The 18428-nt window shown below is 37.6% G+C and overlaps 1 protein-coding gene across 1 annotated transcript in view; it reads left to right on the forward strand.

Annotated features, from left to right (window-relative positions):
• Positions 1-17954, forward strand: part of DCHS2 (dachsous cadherin-related 2) — a 107984-nt gene extending 90030 nt beyond the window's left edge. The window contains 7 exon segments of the mRNA XM_040555375.1: positions 924-1034; positions 3446-3657; positions 5162-5313; positions 8120-8250; positions 9764-10050; positions 12684-12819; positions 13833-17954. Coding sequence (XP_040411309.1) covers positions 924-1034; positions 3446-3657; positions 5162-5313; positions 8120-8250; positions 9764-10050; positions 12684-12819; positions 13833-16456 — 3653 coding nt within the window. The 3' untranslated portion in view covers positions 16457-17954.
• Positions 17955-18428: the final 474 nt, after the last annotated feature.

Genomic DNA, 18428 nt, shown 5'->3' on the forward strand with positions numbered 1-18428 from the left:
AACAGTTACTTGAGAATATTGATAATTTTTTTAAATAAAACTTGCTACAATTCTGTTTAACATGACTCTGATTAGGATAATGTATTCAGTTTGATTTTTTTCTCTAATCCTATTTCAAATAGGATTTTTATTTCACATCTTTTATATTCTGTATTAAATCATTACTTTTTTTCATTGAATTCAGATAATGCTCAACTCATCTGCCTTTGACACATTCAGTTTTTCATTCCATCTGTCAGAAAATGACTACTTAAAATTTTTAAGAATATTTCAAGTATTTCTCAAAAATTCAAATTGAACTTAGATAAATGAAGGAAAAATAGAGGACCTCTTTGTAGTGATTTAGAAGTAACACGCATTCTTATGCATGCTACAAAAAGGACTATTTTCCTTGAAAGAATTCATGAAAAGGTTAGATTGTAATGACCAAAGGTGGCATAACCCGAATAAGAAGACCACACAAATAAAAAGACACTTTCTCAGACAACCTCAGAAAGGGAGTTTAATATTCAATGTCTATTTTGGCCTTCAACTCAATCAATGTTATCACCACCACTAGAAAGAAAAAATAATAATTTTTCTTTTCCAAATATAACTTCAGTTAAGAGGTAATTTTGGTGGTACTTGGGAGTTTGCAATCAACAGAAGTTAAAAACTTATACTTTCATTAGGCAGGTGATGAAGTCGCAATCAGACAAGTAATTTACTGGGCAAGGAGGGATAGATAGTGCCTTGCCTATGAAGTTGCATTACAGTGAAAGGTTGTCGAGGATTTGTTTTTCTTGTCTACTATTTCAAATCGATAATAAGAAGCTAGGCTAGTTCACGTGTGTTTGGCTGTGCATCTGCTATCACTCAAAGTAATATAAAATTGCAATAAAACCTTATTAAGTGGACATTATGAAAATGTCTTGTTTCCATAGGTACGTCACTTCTAACTGTAGAAGCTTACGAACACAAATTTACAGGAGAAAGCATAAAATACAGTATCCTTGGTGATGAGGAAAGCGTATTCTCCGTACACCCAATTACAGGTAAACTTGGTAGTTTTTCTCAACTGTATGTCTAGGTTAAAGAGTGTGGTCTCTTCCCTGGTGTGTAAGAGAGTGTAACTTCTCCGTTTGCTTCAGTTCCTTCTGAATATGAGCAGCAAGAGAGCTGTCTTTTGAACAGCCATAGTCTATTTGGGCTGGCCGTAGACAGTATAAGCAGTTTTTCTCAGAAGTAGCATAGATAGGTTGTACTCTTAACAAATGCCATTCTGTCTGACTTCCTGGTGGCTTTCATCTCTGATTATTCTGCTGTCACCAGGCACCAAGCAGTGAACTCCTGCAGAGCTGCTAATGTTTGCTGCAGATGGACAGTTTAAAATGATTTTGTTTTGTTCAGATGAGAGGCACTTAGAAGTGCATATGCTTGATTTCCAAGTCCTTCTCATTTCACTGAAATAAAGCTAGAAGTGTTAAGCTGAATGACTGTCATAGTCAGAGGCAAGTTTATCCCTGAGGAAGTAAATCTTCTCCAATATCAACTGCCCAAAAAATCGAATGCCAAAAAAACAAAGAGATGCTACTAGTTTTTTGTTTTGTTTTGTTTTTTATCAGCCAAGTTGCGAAATGGTTACACAATGTTTTAAGTCTCATAAGCACTTTCTTCACAAACACCAGTGGGATTTGTGTAGCCCAGGATGTCGCAAATCTTCCTTTGAGACTTTTGAGCCATTGTAGTCGAGTATTGAAATAGTTGGTGTAAATGTAATAAAACCTTTTTCCCATTTCTTAGAAAATTTTGAAGTGCTGCCTTTCCATACTTTTAAGAGCAGTTCTTTCCTCAATATTAATTTTGACACCCGTGACTCTCTACCCATTCTTTGTAAAGCAGAAGTATTTGGAGTTGTATTGATGCCCTCTGTAACTTAGGTGTTCATAACAGATAGAGCTCTGCTCCTCTTCAGTTTTCAAGCACTGATGTTAATTAACCCTGCTTTGGAAAAAAAAAAATCTCCAAAATTGTTTGCTGTTATCAGACATCCACTATACTATCTAGAAACTTTCCCCTTATTAGTGGGATTTATTATATTGTTGAATCACATAAACTCTAGCTAGAAGTGACCCAAGGATGTAAACTAATCTGTCCCCTGCCACAGAAAGGGAACCAACTGTGCCTAAATCTAACAGACATTAGTCTGTCATGTTCTTAACCTCCAGCAATAGTAATTCTGCAAACTTGGTAGTCTTTACAAGTCTTTGCAGTTGGAAAGTTTTTATTCAAATTTACCCAAATGTCTGCTGAAAGAATTTCAACTCATTACTTCTTAACCTAATAGCAATAGATATAGAGTTTTTCCCTTTGTCTTTAATGTACTTGAAGAGCGTTACCCTATTTCTTCTTTGCGTGCACTTCTCTAGAATGAGGCTCTGGTTCTTTCACATTGTCCTCATAGGTGATGTTTCTCAAACTTGATTCTTTGCTCCATGTTGCTACCCAAAGATCTTTCAGTTACTCTCTGCCTTCTTGAAATGTATTCCTTCTGCCACTGTACTTTTTTTTTTCTGTATACAGAATGTGATAATTTTTAAGTATTGTGCTGGATAGAGACTACCTGCCACCTTTATGTTCAAAACACAACTCTTGATCACTGGAGAGATCCATAAACAGCAATTAATCATTGCCGCTTGTCTTAGAAAACAAAATAAGAAGTATTAGCTTAGAAAGACGTGGTAGTTGGGGTCTTACGCTATCACAAGTTCGGAATATAGATATTCATGGCATCATTAATGAAAAATTAATGCAAAACTCTTTGAAATCTAATGAAACTGACATACAAAGGGGCTATGTTTGATGGTAATGAAGAATTTTAATATATCACTATATTAGAACATTGAAATAATGACGACAGATTTCCAAGGAAATTTCAGGTGTAACATGGAGATGTCTAGTTCTGTCTGTTGTCTCAGTCACTGATTATTTTTGACAGAATAACAGTTGGTGGGGAAACTCACTGCATCAGAAGGAATCTAAGTGCTTTGCCTATTTGTCAGATAAAGCTATTGCCCTGTTTGTATATAAATGGAGCATTAGATGTAGCTACTCTGCAGATGAGAGCCAGAAGTCTCTTGAGACACAGCTGGTCTGTTGTCACATGTCAAGGAACCCACGTCACACAGCCGCTTTCTTCCTCTCTAACCCCTCTACAAGTTGATTTCTTTTGCTTTAGGAAATTGCCAACACAGTGGTTGATCAGTAAGAACTTAGCTGAGATTTATCCAATAACTTGCACTTAGAAAATGATGTCAGGTATAGGGAGGACACAGTGGGAAGCTTGCTGAACTTCTGTGGTGTGTTCAGCAAAGGAGACCACATACATTATAGGTTTCGTAACTGCTTTTGTTGGCGTTCTTTCCTAACTATGCATGTCATCTGTCTCTCTTTCTCTCATAAACAGGTACAATCACAGTAAAACAGCCAAAGTTTCTTGATTATGAAGTTAAGAATAAAATACATCTTTCAGTTTTGGCTGAAAATAGTTTGGATTCAGCGCTCTGTGGAGTGACTATTTTGATACAGGATGTGAATGACAACGTACCGAAATTTGAGCAAAGCTGTTACAAAGCATCGGTATGGGAAGGCCAAACTGCTAAAACGGACATCATACAGGTAAGTAAATGTTTGTAACTACAGAACTCAGCCTGCGAAGATACAAGTTTGGTTAATTTGGTCACAAATGCAGTCCTACTCAGTCTGTTTTGGACCACCATCATCTTTCAAAAATCAAGAGTGGGGTTCTTGGTGTAGCTACTACTTTGCTTGCATATCTAAAATACTCAATGATTTAGTCTAGACCATGCTTCAGGTCTTTCAGTTTTATCAAGTTGAAGGAGAAATATCTCATATTATATAAAAATCTTTATATATTTACTAGTTGTGCAGCTGGACTTAAAATTCTTCTTTTTTTTTTTAATATTCTGTTTATCTCTTAAGTAGTTGAAAAGAATTATTCAAAGCTATGGTTCTGGTTACAATGTAGGCTGGGTCCGGCATTAATGCATCTACTGTGAAAGGGCTGTAGCAATAAAAAGAATACTTTCAACCCATCAGACTAGGAGTGGAGTCAAATCCAAGTGTTCAATTTAAAATCTGATGCTTAAAGAGCAGCTTGTCTCAATTTAAATGTGCAAACACTTCTTCCTCTGAATGGATCCATTCTCTGAAAGTGTTTCCAGCTGGCCATGTTAGAGCAAAAGAAGACATCAGTTGGACTAGAAGAACACATAATTTCCTCAGTACATGTTCTTGCATTGCAGGTCAGGTCACAGTGAGGGTCATGTTAGGTACTAAAGATATTCCTCCTCTAGAGAATAAATAAATGGAAAGCTACAAATGCCTCACAGGCAAAGTGATTAGAAACTGATGGACGTTGTATTTAGAGAAACATATGTCCAGCAATGGAGAAAAATCAAAAGGCAGTCAACCCAGATGTGTAGTCAAAATTTTATGACATGATACATTCTACTATGTTTCCTTTATTCCGTCTGACTGTTTGTCTCTGCCATGGTTTGGATCCTGTACTCATTATAATGCTTGTTCAACAACCAGAAAAATACAAAGACAACTCATTGAAGAGTCAGAAAAATCTTTGAGGGAACCTGTGCGCTGCTGTTGAATGTTATTAACAATATTGCTTTTATAGCAACATTTACGCTGCTGGTTTTTATTTTAAAAAGTAATTAATGAACCATCCAATGAAAGGTCTGAAAACTTTAATAATTACTTTTACCCTTTATCTTTATAGCAGTAATGCTTTAAAGGGTAGTCCTGGACTACTGAGAAAGTTCATTTTTAGGCACTAAACAGAGATAGGATTCTAACAGAAACATTATAGTAATGTAAACAGTGTAAAAATGATTACATTCACCTCTAATGCTTTACGTAGTTGAATTTCAAATTGTGTGGGCAAAGAATTTATGCGCATACTATCTCAATTCATAAGCAGATTTCATGACCTCACATGACACTTGTGTTGAGGGCCAATATGATTATTTGCTTAAATCTGTGCTGTCAAGAGGAAAGTAAGTAGAAATAGATAACTGTAGTATACTTTTTTCTTGCTGAAATAATGTTCTGCTATTTTGAATTAAGCCTCAGGTTTCCTCCTAAACAGATATTTGCAACTGACCTTGACAGTGGGCTGAATGGAGAAACCGAATATTCAATTTTATCTGGTAACGAAAATGCAACATTTCTAATTGATTCAGCAAGAGGGATTTTAGCAACTAACACAATCCTAAATCGTGAAAACACTTCATCTTACAGGTTTGTATGCAGGGATCTTATAAAACCTTATTCTTCTTTTTGTTCACTTTAGCATGAGATTGCTCATGGTATGTGTTTTACAGTTTTCAGTTGATATCCATTAGCCACAGAGCCTGGGTGCAAGCCAGGCAGCATTGAAAACAGCCCTAAAACTGGCCATTTTTTACCATGGATTCTTGGGTACTTCTCAAAGTTAAGAAGGAAAATAGTTTTATTCAATCAATTGCAACACTTACTGATATAAGTGAGCATGATGATTCACTAGAGGAATGATGACAGTTCCTGGTTTTCAGTTCATTAAGATCTACACAGCCATTCCTTTTCTGGAACCATTTTTTTATACATAAAGGCAGAGGGAAAGCACTCAAACCAAATCCAAAAAGCAGGGACATGTTCTGTTTTTTGATTTAAAATAGAATATATTTCAAACTTCCTGTATAATCAGATAAAGATTCTTCTGTAATCTGTTTCCATCTATAAGTTGTCTTGTGCTCAGTATTAGTTTTTTCCTGTTTTGAAATTGTGAGTAAATACAATCAAGTGGATGTGACAGTTTTTCTTTATCAGTCGTGCCATACTTGAATTTAGAAAGAAAACAAATTATGCCTTGAGAGAAAGTAAGAGCATCCTGATTCATAAATATACCCTTTTTATATGCTGCAATCTCTACAAAAATAAGGTTGCTTTATATGTGTTAGTGGAAATTACTTTTTTTTCCCATATGGCTGAGGCATCAGTTAAAGTATTTGCAAGTTTCTGATCCTCCAGGGCCTCAAATTTTTAATCATCCAATCACAGTTCTTATGAACCAGAATAACTTTTAGAAAACCACATTAAAAAGATGAACAGAATATGAATTTTTTTTAAATATCAGTGTAAGATAATAGTCTCCTAAAGGGAATGCTTTGTGTTAACTTAATATGCAGAGTACTTCATTTGGAGTTTCTTTTTCAGTTTTTCACTGAATCAGAAACATCAGTCCTGATTTTTAGTCATTTAAATAGCATAATACATTTTATTTACAAGTAGTACTTTAAAGAATGCCTGTAATAAATCCTCCAAGGAAGGATGTTTGCTGTTAGTGAAGCATTGAACATGTAAGTCTAACAATTCTGATATCTATCTTTAATTGGAAGCCTGACTTATTTCAGTATTTATGTTGGAATTCTAGCAGTTTAAATAGACAATTTGTTCAAGGAGTCTGAAGCTTCATATTCCTTCTCTTTATTAATACTTTTTTAATCCTGTTGCTAGGTGAAAAGTGAATAGCAAAAGAAGCTTTTAAAAGTGTTATGCTGTTTAATTTCAAAATGACACCATTGGTTCTTTCCAATTTGCAAGGAGTTGTTTATTTTATCTAAATTGAACATTTTCATCCCCAGAAGTTCTAAGCCTCTTGTAAGAGGGATTGTAATGAAAGTGTTGACAGAACCTTAATTTTAATGCCTTGGCTGAGATGTTTTTATGAGAGTTTTTTCCTGAAACCTTAGAAAGTGATTATTTTTAGTAAAATATTTCCATATGTACTTTCCCAATATTCATTCTAGAAAAAATACACTTTATGTATGGAATTATACATGGTCACTGACTGAATATTAGTCGGCAATTCAAGTTGTATTCTCTCAGTGTCAGAAACCACAGGGGCACCCAGAGCAGAGTTTATGTGGTTCAGGAGTGGAAGTGCAATCCACAGCTTGAGTTACAGCCTTGGTTTTCTGTACTGTCATGTGAGCATTTAGAAGTTGGTATCTCCATGACACTTTGAACAGCAATTGTGACTTAGAGGGAGAAATTAAACTTTCAGAAGATCTGTAAGGAGACCCAGGAAGCATGACACACATAAAAATTGCTAGTACCCAAAACATTTAATAGATATGCTGGGCCCTGACATGTAAATTCTTTCTTGTAGCTTGATGTTATCTGTTTTCAATCATCTCTTTTTTTAGAGCACCTGCTGAGTTAGATTTAATTTTAAATTTCATTCTGGATAATTCATAATTGTGGGGAAGAGTGAAGAAAGAATTTTTTGCTTACAGTAACAGTTTTCTCTTTATTGTTTAGAAGCTGGTTCCCACAGAGTAAACATCCTTCTATCTGTGTTTATCTTTGCTTATTGTTTTCTTTGCTACGTTGTTTGTGGAAATCAAAAGGTTGTTGACAGTTCACTACTGATCCTTATGCAGGTCTAACATGGATGCCTAAAGGCAAGCTCTCTTAATCTGACTATGAGATTCTGGTCCCACTAAAACCAGTGGGAACTTTGACAAATGGTGCCTGTATTCAGTAGTTTCAGTTTATCACTTAACAGTATAATGGGGGGGGGTTATTCTATATCTCCACAGACATTGTCTGAGTATTACTTTGGAAGTTTTCATACCACCTGATTTTCTTGTTTCTGTTGTCTCTCCGTAATCAATGAGGACAGTCAGATTCCTCCAAAGGACAATTCAATACTTACAATTTATTCCCTGCTCTGAGTTGCTTTCTGGAGAAATGTCTTATTTGCAAGAGTCTTGCTAGCTTTTTTAACTACCTGCATTTCATATGAAATTGCGTGAAATAAATGCATCCTTTTGTCATTATGTTTTCAGTATATTTTTGCCACCTAGAGTCTTTTGGACATCATTCATACAAGAGACAAATCATAAAACTGCAGACAGTGACCCTTATGGGAAGAAAGATGGAATTTACATTGAGCAATAAGGAGCTGAAAGAGCTAACCTGTTTTTTTCCCTGTTTATATCATTGGTGAATAATTCTGTGACTTTTGACAGATGGTGACAATTGCTGCTTCCTTTAATTGTAGGTTGGTTGTACAAGCTGCTGATAAAGGAAACCCTAGACTTTCTGCTACAAGTATTGTGAGGATACAAGTGGTAGATGTTAATGACAATGCTCCGATTGTCCAACCACCGGGGGAAGTGGAGGTCCCAGAAAGTAAGTGTGATGGTACAGCTAGGTGATAAGATCAGGATTTGTCAGACCACGACAGTACTTTCAGTGATTTGTTGAACCATAAGATTATAGTCAAAAGGATAATGGATCATATTAATACTGAAATATCAAAGTAAATTGTGATCTGCTTTTGTTCTCAGAGGCATTGTTCTTACTCTGTAGACATTGTATTTAAGAACAGTTTGGAATAAAATCATAGGCAATTCAGAAAGAAAAACAAACTCTACAGAAATACATCTGTAATCTGTTCCTTTTGGACTCCAATGTCATATTGTTCAGATGTCTTCAATTTCTTCTTTTTTGCAATAACAATACTTGGTGTTAAAACCAGCATTGCTAGAAATTAGACATTCTGAAGTTCATTGTGATGAAAGAAATTATTTCTGTAAATTTGAATGAAACTTTAAAGTGCTATGTAGCTTGATCTAGTTGATGAACGCGAAGAAAAGGGCCCAGACCTCCAGAGTTCTCATCCCATCTGGTATGTTGTGTGACATTAGCTCAGCACTTGCATATCTTAAGTCCTAAGCCCAGCAGTTTCAATTACAGACATCATATATGTGATGCATTAAGATAAGCAGCGGCATGTTTATAAAGACTTAGTCCAATCCTCTTGTTAACAGAACGTATCAAGGCTGTCTTTCCAGTGATTTTTTTTAGCTTTTTCTAAATTTAGCTCCCACTGGTAATGACAAGAACAGGAGTCGTGGATGCACAGCAGCTGTAAAGTACTGGCTTTTATTTATTTTTTTGTATTCAGTTTAAGAACATTTGCCTGAGGGCATGGCACAACATGTTTGAGGCTTAATGCCCCAGGCGTGCAAATGGGAAATGGTTTAGTTTCTGTTAGCTCCAGGCTTGATTAGATTATCACTGATAGTCGGATTCAATTTGGAATCTGTGGTACTGTCAATTTGACACATGACAAAAGCTGTCTGTATACAATTTCTAAATCTCCTAAAAATATATATTGAGCCCTTAAGATTTTGTGCCATGTGGCTCTGGCTGGATATCTCTCTAGTGGCCTCTTCCTCCTGTGGAAAAGCTATCATAACTGCGGTTGTTGATTCTAGAAAGACCAGGAGACTCAGTTAATGCCTCAGTTAAATATTCCTGTGGAATTTTGTGACACTGTTCAGTAAATTCATGTCAGCTAAACATATATCACATTTCCACATGTTGCCATGTGGAAAAACATGGAAGTTCCTGTTGCTGGTGAAGAAGCAGTTATCAGTATACTGCATCTGTGAAAGCCTAAAGAAAACCCAGACTAAAACTGGGAAGAAGCAGAAGCATGTGAAGAAATCTGCTACTTGTTTCTGTATTATTTCTGGATCTTGCTTTTATTTTAAAACATGAAGCCATAAGACAAAAAAATCTAAGGCAGAAAGATTACATATGTCTAAGATTTAGTATTAGAAAATTGGCAAAATCCTCAGAAATTGTAATATCATCTTTAGCTATGACTTACTTACTCCAAAAATTATTGTTTCAGATGTCCTGCCTGGTTTTACAGTGACTCAAGTGTCAGCAACTGATGCGGACTCCAACCCAGCACTTCAGTTTGGCTTTACTGATGACAATAGTTCTGGAATGAAATTTGCTATCGATCAACACACCGGTGTAGTCACAGTGGTGGAACCATTAGATTTTGAAGAAACTGCTGTGTATAAGCTGGGAATCATAGTTTCAGATTCTGTCCATCAAACAGAAACAGAACTCACAGTCCTTGTTTTGGACATCAATGATAACCCACCAGTGTTTACTCAGGATTCATATCAGGTGGGGAAGTGGGAAGCAAACAACAAATGTGTGATGTCCTTCTCTATATGAGGATAAGTAGTGGGAGTGCTTGTTTACATTTATGTGTTAAAAATGTATTTGATCACCACTAAGAAGGGAGGTATCTGCAAACTATTACTGAGAACAGAAACAGCAGATCGTGCAAAATGCTCTTCTAGGAAACCCCTGCCCTTTCCTAAGAATTCTGCTGAAAGGACTGGAAGAATTGTTCCATTTTCGTGTTTGTATATTCTGGCTTCAGAAGAAAAGTGGTGTGAATGCTAGCTGTACTCCTTACACTGTGCATTCATCACACAGTTACTGGATATAATCCAAAACCAGTTTGGGGAGCAGTGTCCATTGTTCAGGACTGATTGTTCCTTCTGACAGAATGGTAAACAAGTTGGTACGTTTATTTTGGCCCAATTACTATGGCATGCATTTCTTCATTTCCAGTTATGCAGCACTACAGAGGTGTAGTAAATGTCCCTGTGGTAGGTTAAACATGTATGTTTGTAACATGTAGCCCTGCTTTATAGCCATGGCACTCTTCTAGGCAGTGGGGGTGTATCGGTTTTGACCTCCCTAACAGCTCCTACTAGACTGAAGGCACAGCTCAGCTTTTGAACTACTAGACAATTGTAGAAGACAAGTTGTCTGACAATGTTTTTGAACCAAAGCTGTTTTAGGAGCCACAGGCCACCAAGATGTTGTCCACGGGTTCGTGCCCGGTGCGCCATGCCAATAAGCACACAGAATCGGAATCCACACAAAGGTCTTTTAATTAAATAATTGGCCTGCCTTCTTCATGGGAGACGAAGGCTGTGGGGCTTCGATGAGGGTTACAGACAGGAGAGAGACAGTCTGGAGCTGCAGGGGAAATGAGGCTGCCAAAGCAGTCCTCTCTTTAGGCCTCATTCATATGTGGCTAGGCTGTGGGGCTTGCCCAAGAGAGCCTAGAGCGTGGATTGTTCAGTCTGGCAAGAAAGATGCTCAGGAGGTATCTTACCAATGTATCCTAACCTGGTGGGGGGAGTAAAGAAAAGCCAGACAGTTCTTCATAGTGCCCAGTGACAGGGCAAGAGGCAATGGGCACAAACTGAAATACAGGAAATTCCTTTTAAACTTCAGGAATAACTTTGTTGTTGTTCTAAGTGATTGAACACTGACATAGGTTGCCCAGAGAGGCTGTGGAGTCTCCATCCTTGGAGTTATCCAAAACCACAAGCATACATGCTCCTGAGCTATGTGCATTAGGTGACTCTGCTCTGAGCAGGGCTTGGACAAGATGGCTGGTTCCTGTGGTGCCTGCAGGCCTCAGCTGTTCTGCAGGCCCGTGGACCGAGCTCTTTGCTTGACTTGGTGCTTTTTGTGTGCTGGATGTGCTCAGAGCCAAATATATGAGGCACCACAGAAGACTTGGATTTAGTAATGCTTCATTTATAAATCTCAGACAGCTTTAAGAAAGAAGTTTAAACATTTGGCTTAGTAGAGAAATTTCAACCTCTGAGCATGTGTGGGGGAAGCAGTTCAGCCACTCAGATAACTGTGGGTCAGACTCTAGGCACCTGTGAAACTTTCAGGCATCTGAGTTGTCAGGCTTTGTGTAAATCACCCACTTAGACTTTTAGGTCAAGATCCCAGAAAAAAATGCACTTTTAATGCTCAAGTGATTTCTAGATCTGGCCTTAAGTTTTCCTCAACGCTCGTGTGTGTCTGATTTTGACAAATAGTTTAGGCAAGTACTTGCTTGTGCAGGTGCTAGGAATTTTTTGTAGATAGAAGCAGAACTTACAGGCAGGGTTATGAACTGGTGTAAATCAGTACAGTTCTATTGACTATGCTAACATAAACAGCTGAACTCTCTCCACAGTCCTGATGTTTTGATATGTTGCCTGGACAGTATGGTACACTGCTTCTTTTTAGACTATATGTCTAATTCCCTATTCACAGTCCTGTAATTTTTACCCTTTTATTGTCCTTTAAAGATAATGGAAGCTCTTAAGAAGAGCAAGGACTGGCTTGGCTTTCCAGATTAAGTGAAGAAAACAAAAAAATGTTTTTTAAAATTAAATTACAGGAGTAATCTGGTGATTATTCAGGCTCTAGTGCTGGAATTTTCAGGGTTTAGGAGTTGTGGGGGTTTTGTTTGTTTTTGGTTTTGTTGTTGTTTTTTTTTGTTTTTGTTTTAGATTCCCCAGACTGGCACTGCAAACTGTATTGTATCCGTAGAAATCAAGATATTTCTGAAAGCAGGGAGAAAAGCCAGTCATATTTGCAGAGTGCTGTGAAGTATTCCTTCCGTTAGTGTATTACTGAAGAGAAATTCAGCAATTCATTGAATTTTTCATAATTAAACCTGAACTAGATGGATTTTACTACTATTTAAATCTTACTATAAATTTTGGCTGTATTGTATGCAATATTTTCAATATCACAGCTCTTCGTTTTGTCCCTGAAGGAAATGGGTAGGTGAAACTTTACAAAGTTGGGAATTGTATTTGTGTGGGTTTTTTTTGTTGTTGTTTTTTTTTTTTTGCCCTAACCAGATCAAATGAAGGGAAATGTATCTTTTTATGTTCAAAATATTTCATTAAGCTTTATCAAAACTGTCATTTTACTTTATCTGCCAGGTGAGCTTTCCAGAACTCATTTCAGTGGGTGCCACTGTTCTGACTATCTCTGCTGTGGATAGGGATTCACAGCATAATGGAATGATTTCCTACAAAATCCTCTCCGCTGAGGGATTTTCTATTGATCATAAGAATGGTGAGTCTGTAAGCGTAGTTTATTATTTCAGCTTATTCACTGTAAACTGAAAAGTCTTATTCCATTCCTCACCTATTTCCAGTGATCAATTCTGGAAATCATTGATGACTGAAGTCTACCATATATTTTGGCTAAATCTGCCATTATCTCTGTAGAACTGATAATATCAAAGACCAGGGTTCTGTTTGACCCTGAACCATGCACAAGATAGCTACTTACAGCATTTCATAGGTGCTATTTCCTTGATGTAGTTTAATAAAACATTGATATATGTTTTGTTTTGTCTCATGACATTTCAGATCACATATTAGACTGCATTAAATTTAAGTTCATATCTACTATTTTTCAGAATAAGATGAACATATCATAATGGAGTTTTTCTGCAGCTTGGGCTGTATGTTTTTAAGATTTCTACTTTACAGTACTTGTTATTCAATAATCCTAAATGGAATTCAAAAGTTTTCTAAATTGAGAACACACTTTCCAAAGTACATAATTTTCTTTAATAGTGAAGAGATTTACTGGTTTTTCCGACCTAAGTCTGTAACATTCTGGGAGGTAGCAAATTGTGGGTGGGTGTGTGTCTCAGTATGCATGTGTATGTATTACTTTTGATAATGTCAGCTTCAGAGATTATTAGATACTGTGAAAACAATGTGTAACTGTTGTTCAGTGAGCAAGTGCATGTCACTTTCTGTTCCCAGGCATTTGTGAGATGAATTTTTTGAATGTTTTATTTTGCCTTTTGTTTTCTACAGTTTACATGTTCAGCCTGCTATAAGGAAGATAAATTTTTGGTAGTCTAAATGCAGTATGTGTATTTGATACTGCATCATTGTGGGTAGGCCTTGGCTTAGAGCATTAGCTGTGATTTCGTAGAATTACTTTGGGGTGTGCAACCATTACATTACAACCATGTCATTTTTAAACATGACCGATAAGATTCAGCTTTTGCAATAACATTTACATGTCTTAATGAGTGTGGGTTTTTATTATGTCTATTTTATTTTCAGGTTCAGTGTACACTACCAAACCAATGTCACAGCTGAAAAACAATACCAGTATTCAGCTTCTGATAGCTGCTATGGATGGTGGCAATCCTGCCCTGAGTGCAGTCACCTCCGTAGAGGTACACATAGAAGATGTAAATAACCATGCCCCTCAGTTCACAAGGGCATTGTACAATCTCAGTGTGAGAGAGAATGCCTCAGTTGGAGAAAGTGTCCTCGTGTTTTCAGCAGTTGACTATGACTGGACACATGAAAATACATACATGGAATACTCTATTATTGATGGCAATGCTGAGAATCTGTTCACCGTGGAAACAAGCGTCATGGAGTCAGAAACATCCTACAAACTCGTTGGCAATCTTGTTTTGAGCAATATTCTTGACAGGGAAACTGCTGCTTCCCATCGTTTGATCCTCCTTGCCTCTGATCATGGAATGCCCTCCTTGAATTCAACTGCTACTGTGCTAATAACTGTACTGGATGTCAATGATAATCCTCCAGTATTCAGCAGCCCAGAGTACCATATTAATCTTAAAGAAAGCACCTCTGTACATAGTCATGTCACTGAAGTTTCAGCAAATGACCGTGATGTGGGCACTAATGCAGAGATCACTTATGCTATAATCTCTGGAAATGACAAACAGTATTTTTCCTTGGATGGGAAAACTGGATCAGTGGATTTGATAAAAACTCTGGATTATGAGGATACCATGAAATTCACTTTACTTGTCCAAGCCACAGATGGAGGAGCTGATGTGAAAAATGTGGCTTTTTCTGTTGTCCATATTAGTGTCCTAGATGACAATGATTATGCCCCACTGTTCTTGTTTCCCAGCATGAACTGTATAGTCAGTGAAAACTTGCCTACTTTTTCTTTTGTGTGCTCTATTAATGCACTGGATTTTGATAAAGGCTCTTACGGGCATCTTACCTACTCCATCCAGTCTTCATGTTTGGCTCAACGTGAAGTTCCCAGAGACCATGATATGTTTTTCATTGACGCTTTGACAGGAGATATTCATACAAAGCAAATGTTTGACTTTGAACGTCAGAATAGGTACTGTCTCATAATCCAAGCAAAAGACAAAGGTGACTCACTGGCCACAGTTACAGTTCAGGTAGATATTGAGGGGAAGGATGAATTTGACCCAGTGTTTGCACAAGATCGGTATTTCTTCAGTCTCCCTGAGAAAAACGAAGCAGGCCAGTTGCTTGGCCAAGTGACAGCATCAGATAATGATGGTGGACTAGATGGAGTTGTTCATTACTCACTGCTAAAAACTTCTCCATTCTTTTCTGTAAATCAAACCAGTGGTAATATATATTTGACTGAAAGTGTACGTAGAAAGAAAAATGGCAGCAAATGGAATGATGACAGCCTGGAATTGTTGATAAAAGCACAGAGCCCAAAAATGGAATCAAAGTTCACTGTATGCACTGTTTTTGTGAATGTTTCTAATTCTTCTGAGAGTTATCCCATCGTGTCAGCATACAGCCTGACCTTTAACCTTTCTGTTTCCTTGATAGTGTTTCTGCTGCTTGCTATCAGCCTTATTGCACTGATTCTGAGACATAAGCGGAAAGATACAATGAACTCTGGTGTGGAAAAAGCAGTATCCTCCTCGGCTTCTGATTTCAATTTGGCCAGAGAAGATGAGGACTGCCAGAAAATCCAAAGTACTGAGAGCAGTATGCTTCCCATGGGTGCCATAGCAGAATGGCTGAGCTTGGCAGGAATCGAAGAGAGGAAGGATGATGGTGTCCCCTGCAGGCATTCAGACTCCAGTGGCCGCAGTTCTGCTGAAGGAGAAACAGCGGAGGATGAGGAAATCAAAAGGATCAATGAATATCCTTGTAGAAATAGGGCCGGCTCTGTGCTGAGTGAGCAAGGCTCACGGGTACCAGATTCGGGAATCCCAAGAGAGTCTGACCAGTTCTCCTGGCAGTCTGGTGAAACTGATGTTGTGGCTACCACACGAAGTATGGAGAGCATGCAGGCCATTCAAGGTGAAGGTGGAGAAGAAGCCTGTGATGTTGCCTATACAAAGAACACAGTGTTGTCCCAGACACTAAAGAAAATTGGAATACAAGAGAAGGACATAATGGCAGACCTCACAAGAGAATATGTCTTGATATCAGATAGGCAGGACTCTGGGTGTGATTCGCTTGTAACTCGTGGCACCTCTGACGAGGATCTTAGAGTTGGTTACAACTGGGATAATGTGCTCATCTGGCAACCCAGATTTCAACCTCTTGCCTCAGTGTTTAATGATATTGCAAAACTGAAGGATGAAAGTGTACACATTCATAGCTTCCCTAAGGAAAAGAAATCTAATTTTCCTCCTCCCTTGATAACGTCAATAGCTCAGCCTGGCGTAAGGACAGTGCCACCTCGAATGCCAAATACAATATCAGTGCAAGTATTTAAAAAATACCCTCGTTCTCCATTTATCCAAAATTCTGGATACCCTTCACCAGCTATGACCCCCAGTTTTTCTCCCTCTCTCTCTTTGCTTACCATGCAGACACCTACTACTTCTCCAGTAATGTCTAATGGGAGAATGATAGGAACGTGTCTTATTTGTCCAAGCCATGAACTTGCAACGGAGGAAGAAATTCAGGTCTAGGTTATTAAATGATGGTAGTCTGTGGAAAAATGTATGGCTTGAAATGTTTTTGTTTAACAAGCAAAATACACCTGTTGGAACTGTATCACCAGTATTCTTTCTGTTTTCAAGAGCTGAAAATGTTAATATATTAACATAGCCACAAACTTTCTAACAAACCTTCTTATTCTTTGTAGGGTATGCTGTGAGTCCATGAAGTTTCTCCTTTTTCAGCTCCCAGCAAGTGTGGTTTCCCATGTAAATCAGACAGACAGGTGCCTGATATCCAACTTGATCGAGTTTACAGTTTTTGTTTTTGTTTTTTTTCTCATAATGTGTCAATAACAAATTAATGGTAGTAACTGTTTACTGTGGAAAACCTGTATTAGCATGCTGGTAGATTCTGACTGCCGCTGTGGTTGCTTCAGGAGAGGGTACTATAGGGATGTGCAAGTATGGCAGTTTTGGCCAAAAAGTCATGATTTATCTGCATAATAACAGATCACTCATAGGGTCCACTGGAAAACATAATAACCAATGGTAAGATAAAAGTAACTTTCCTGTTTATTCCTAGAGTAATAAATATCTATTGTCTTTCTGTCAATAGGACAGAAGGATCCCGGTCCCCAGGCAGCTGTAGGATAGGACAGTGTTACGGTTGTGAAGGGCTCATATGCCTCCACCCTGCTCTTTGGACCTGTGCTGGGCACATCTCTGTAAGACCAGATACCTGGCCTTGTTTGTTGTATGTATCATACATATTGCATTTCGTCTATGTACGTATATCCAGACATGTACACATGCCTATACTGCTGTGTATGCTTGTATATTGTATCAGATCAATAAAACACAGAAAATACATCTAGAGTAACTCTGGTTTCTCTTCTGTGTATATTTAAAAGTCGTTGATGGTTCTTTTGCATCATGTATAGTAAAATTGACCTATAGGTAAGAGCAATTAGTGCGTGGGAACCTGTTCCAAGTTGGATATGTACAGAGGGTGTATATTGTATAGGTTGTAACAGCTAAAAGGAAATGCATACAGTGCTGTTAGATTGAATGATCATGTAGGATCAGTATCATGTGTAATGCCTTTTGTTTTTTCAGTCATACATGTCATGATCCTTGCTGGTTTACAACCTGTGGGTTCATAACCTACCTTCAAATAAGATCCTGTTTCTAAGGCTGCACCTGCATGGTGCAAACATGCAATGAGATCCATGCAAGAGTGTTTCTTTTAAAGCTGGCATGTGTTCATTACACTGCCACATAGTCTAAAATGTAGTCTAAAAAAGAAGACAGGAATAAAAGTTTTATAGTTGGATGAAAACCTGTACCAGGAAGAAGGAAGAAAAGAGGAGGAGCCATTCCCAGTTCATATCTGGTTATAGAGCATCAGTTCAAGTCCATTGTTTCAGTATGAATTGGGCCATTAGATTGGCTACCCCAGGGTTGTGGGATAAACTTCTTTGGACCTATATCTGAAGAAGGCAAAAAATGTGTTTTTGCATTTTTATGTCGATATAGACTGCATGTGCAGTTACCGAAGTTTCAAGATTAATTCATGAGCTTTCAAAGTAACTTGTTTTGGCTGCTTATTGATGCAGTAGTTATTTTTGCAACTGAATGGAAAATACTAATTTTTGAATGACGTTTCAGTGAGAAATCTGTATACATAAAAAGCAACTGTAATGTGATGCCATGACATCAACACGTAATAGTTTCATAGCTCAAATAATAAAACACTATTTTAAAACTTAGCAGATTTTTCTATTATAAAGGCTAAAGGTTATCCACAAAACTTGTTTTCCACCTGTTAAAATTACACCATCTACAGCTTGTTTGGTTTTGACATGTGTCTTGACTGTAAAGTCATTTCTGATTAAATGAGAGGTATTCTTTGTGATGTTCAGCTCTGCGTGTTTGTAGTTTCAGGAGGCAAACAAGACACAGAGAACTGCTTTTTCTGTATAGTCAGCATCTCAGCTGCTAT

Source organism: Cygnus olor, chromosome 4 (assembly GCF_009769625.2).
Source record: "Cygnus olor isolate bCygOlo1 chromosome 4, bCygOlo1.pri.v2, whole genome shotgun sequence".
In the NCBI taxonomy this organism is placed as follows: Eukaryota; Metazoa; Chordata; class Aves; order Anseriformes; family Anatidae; genus Cygnus; species Cygnus olor.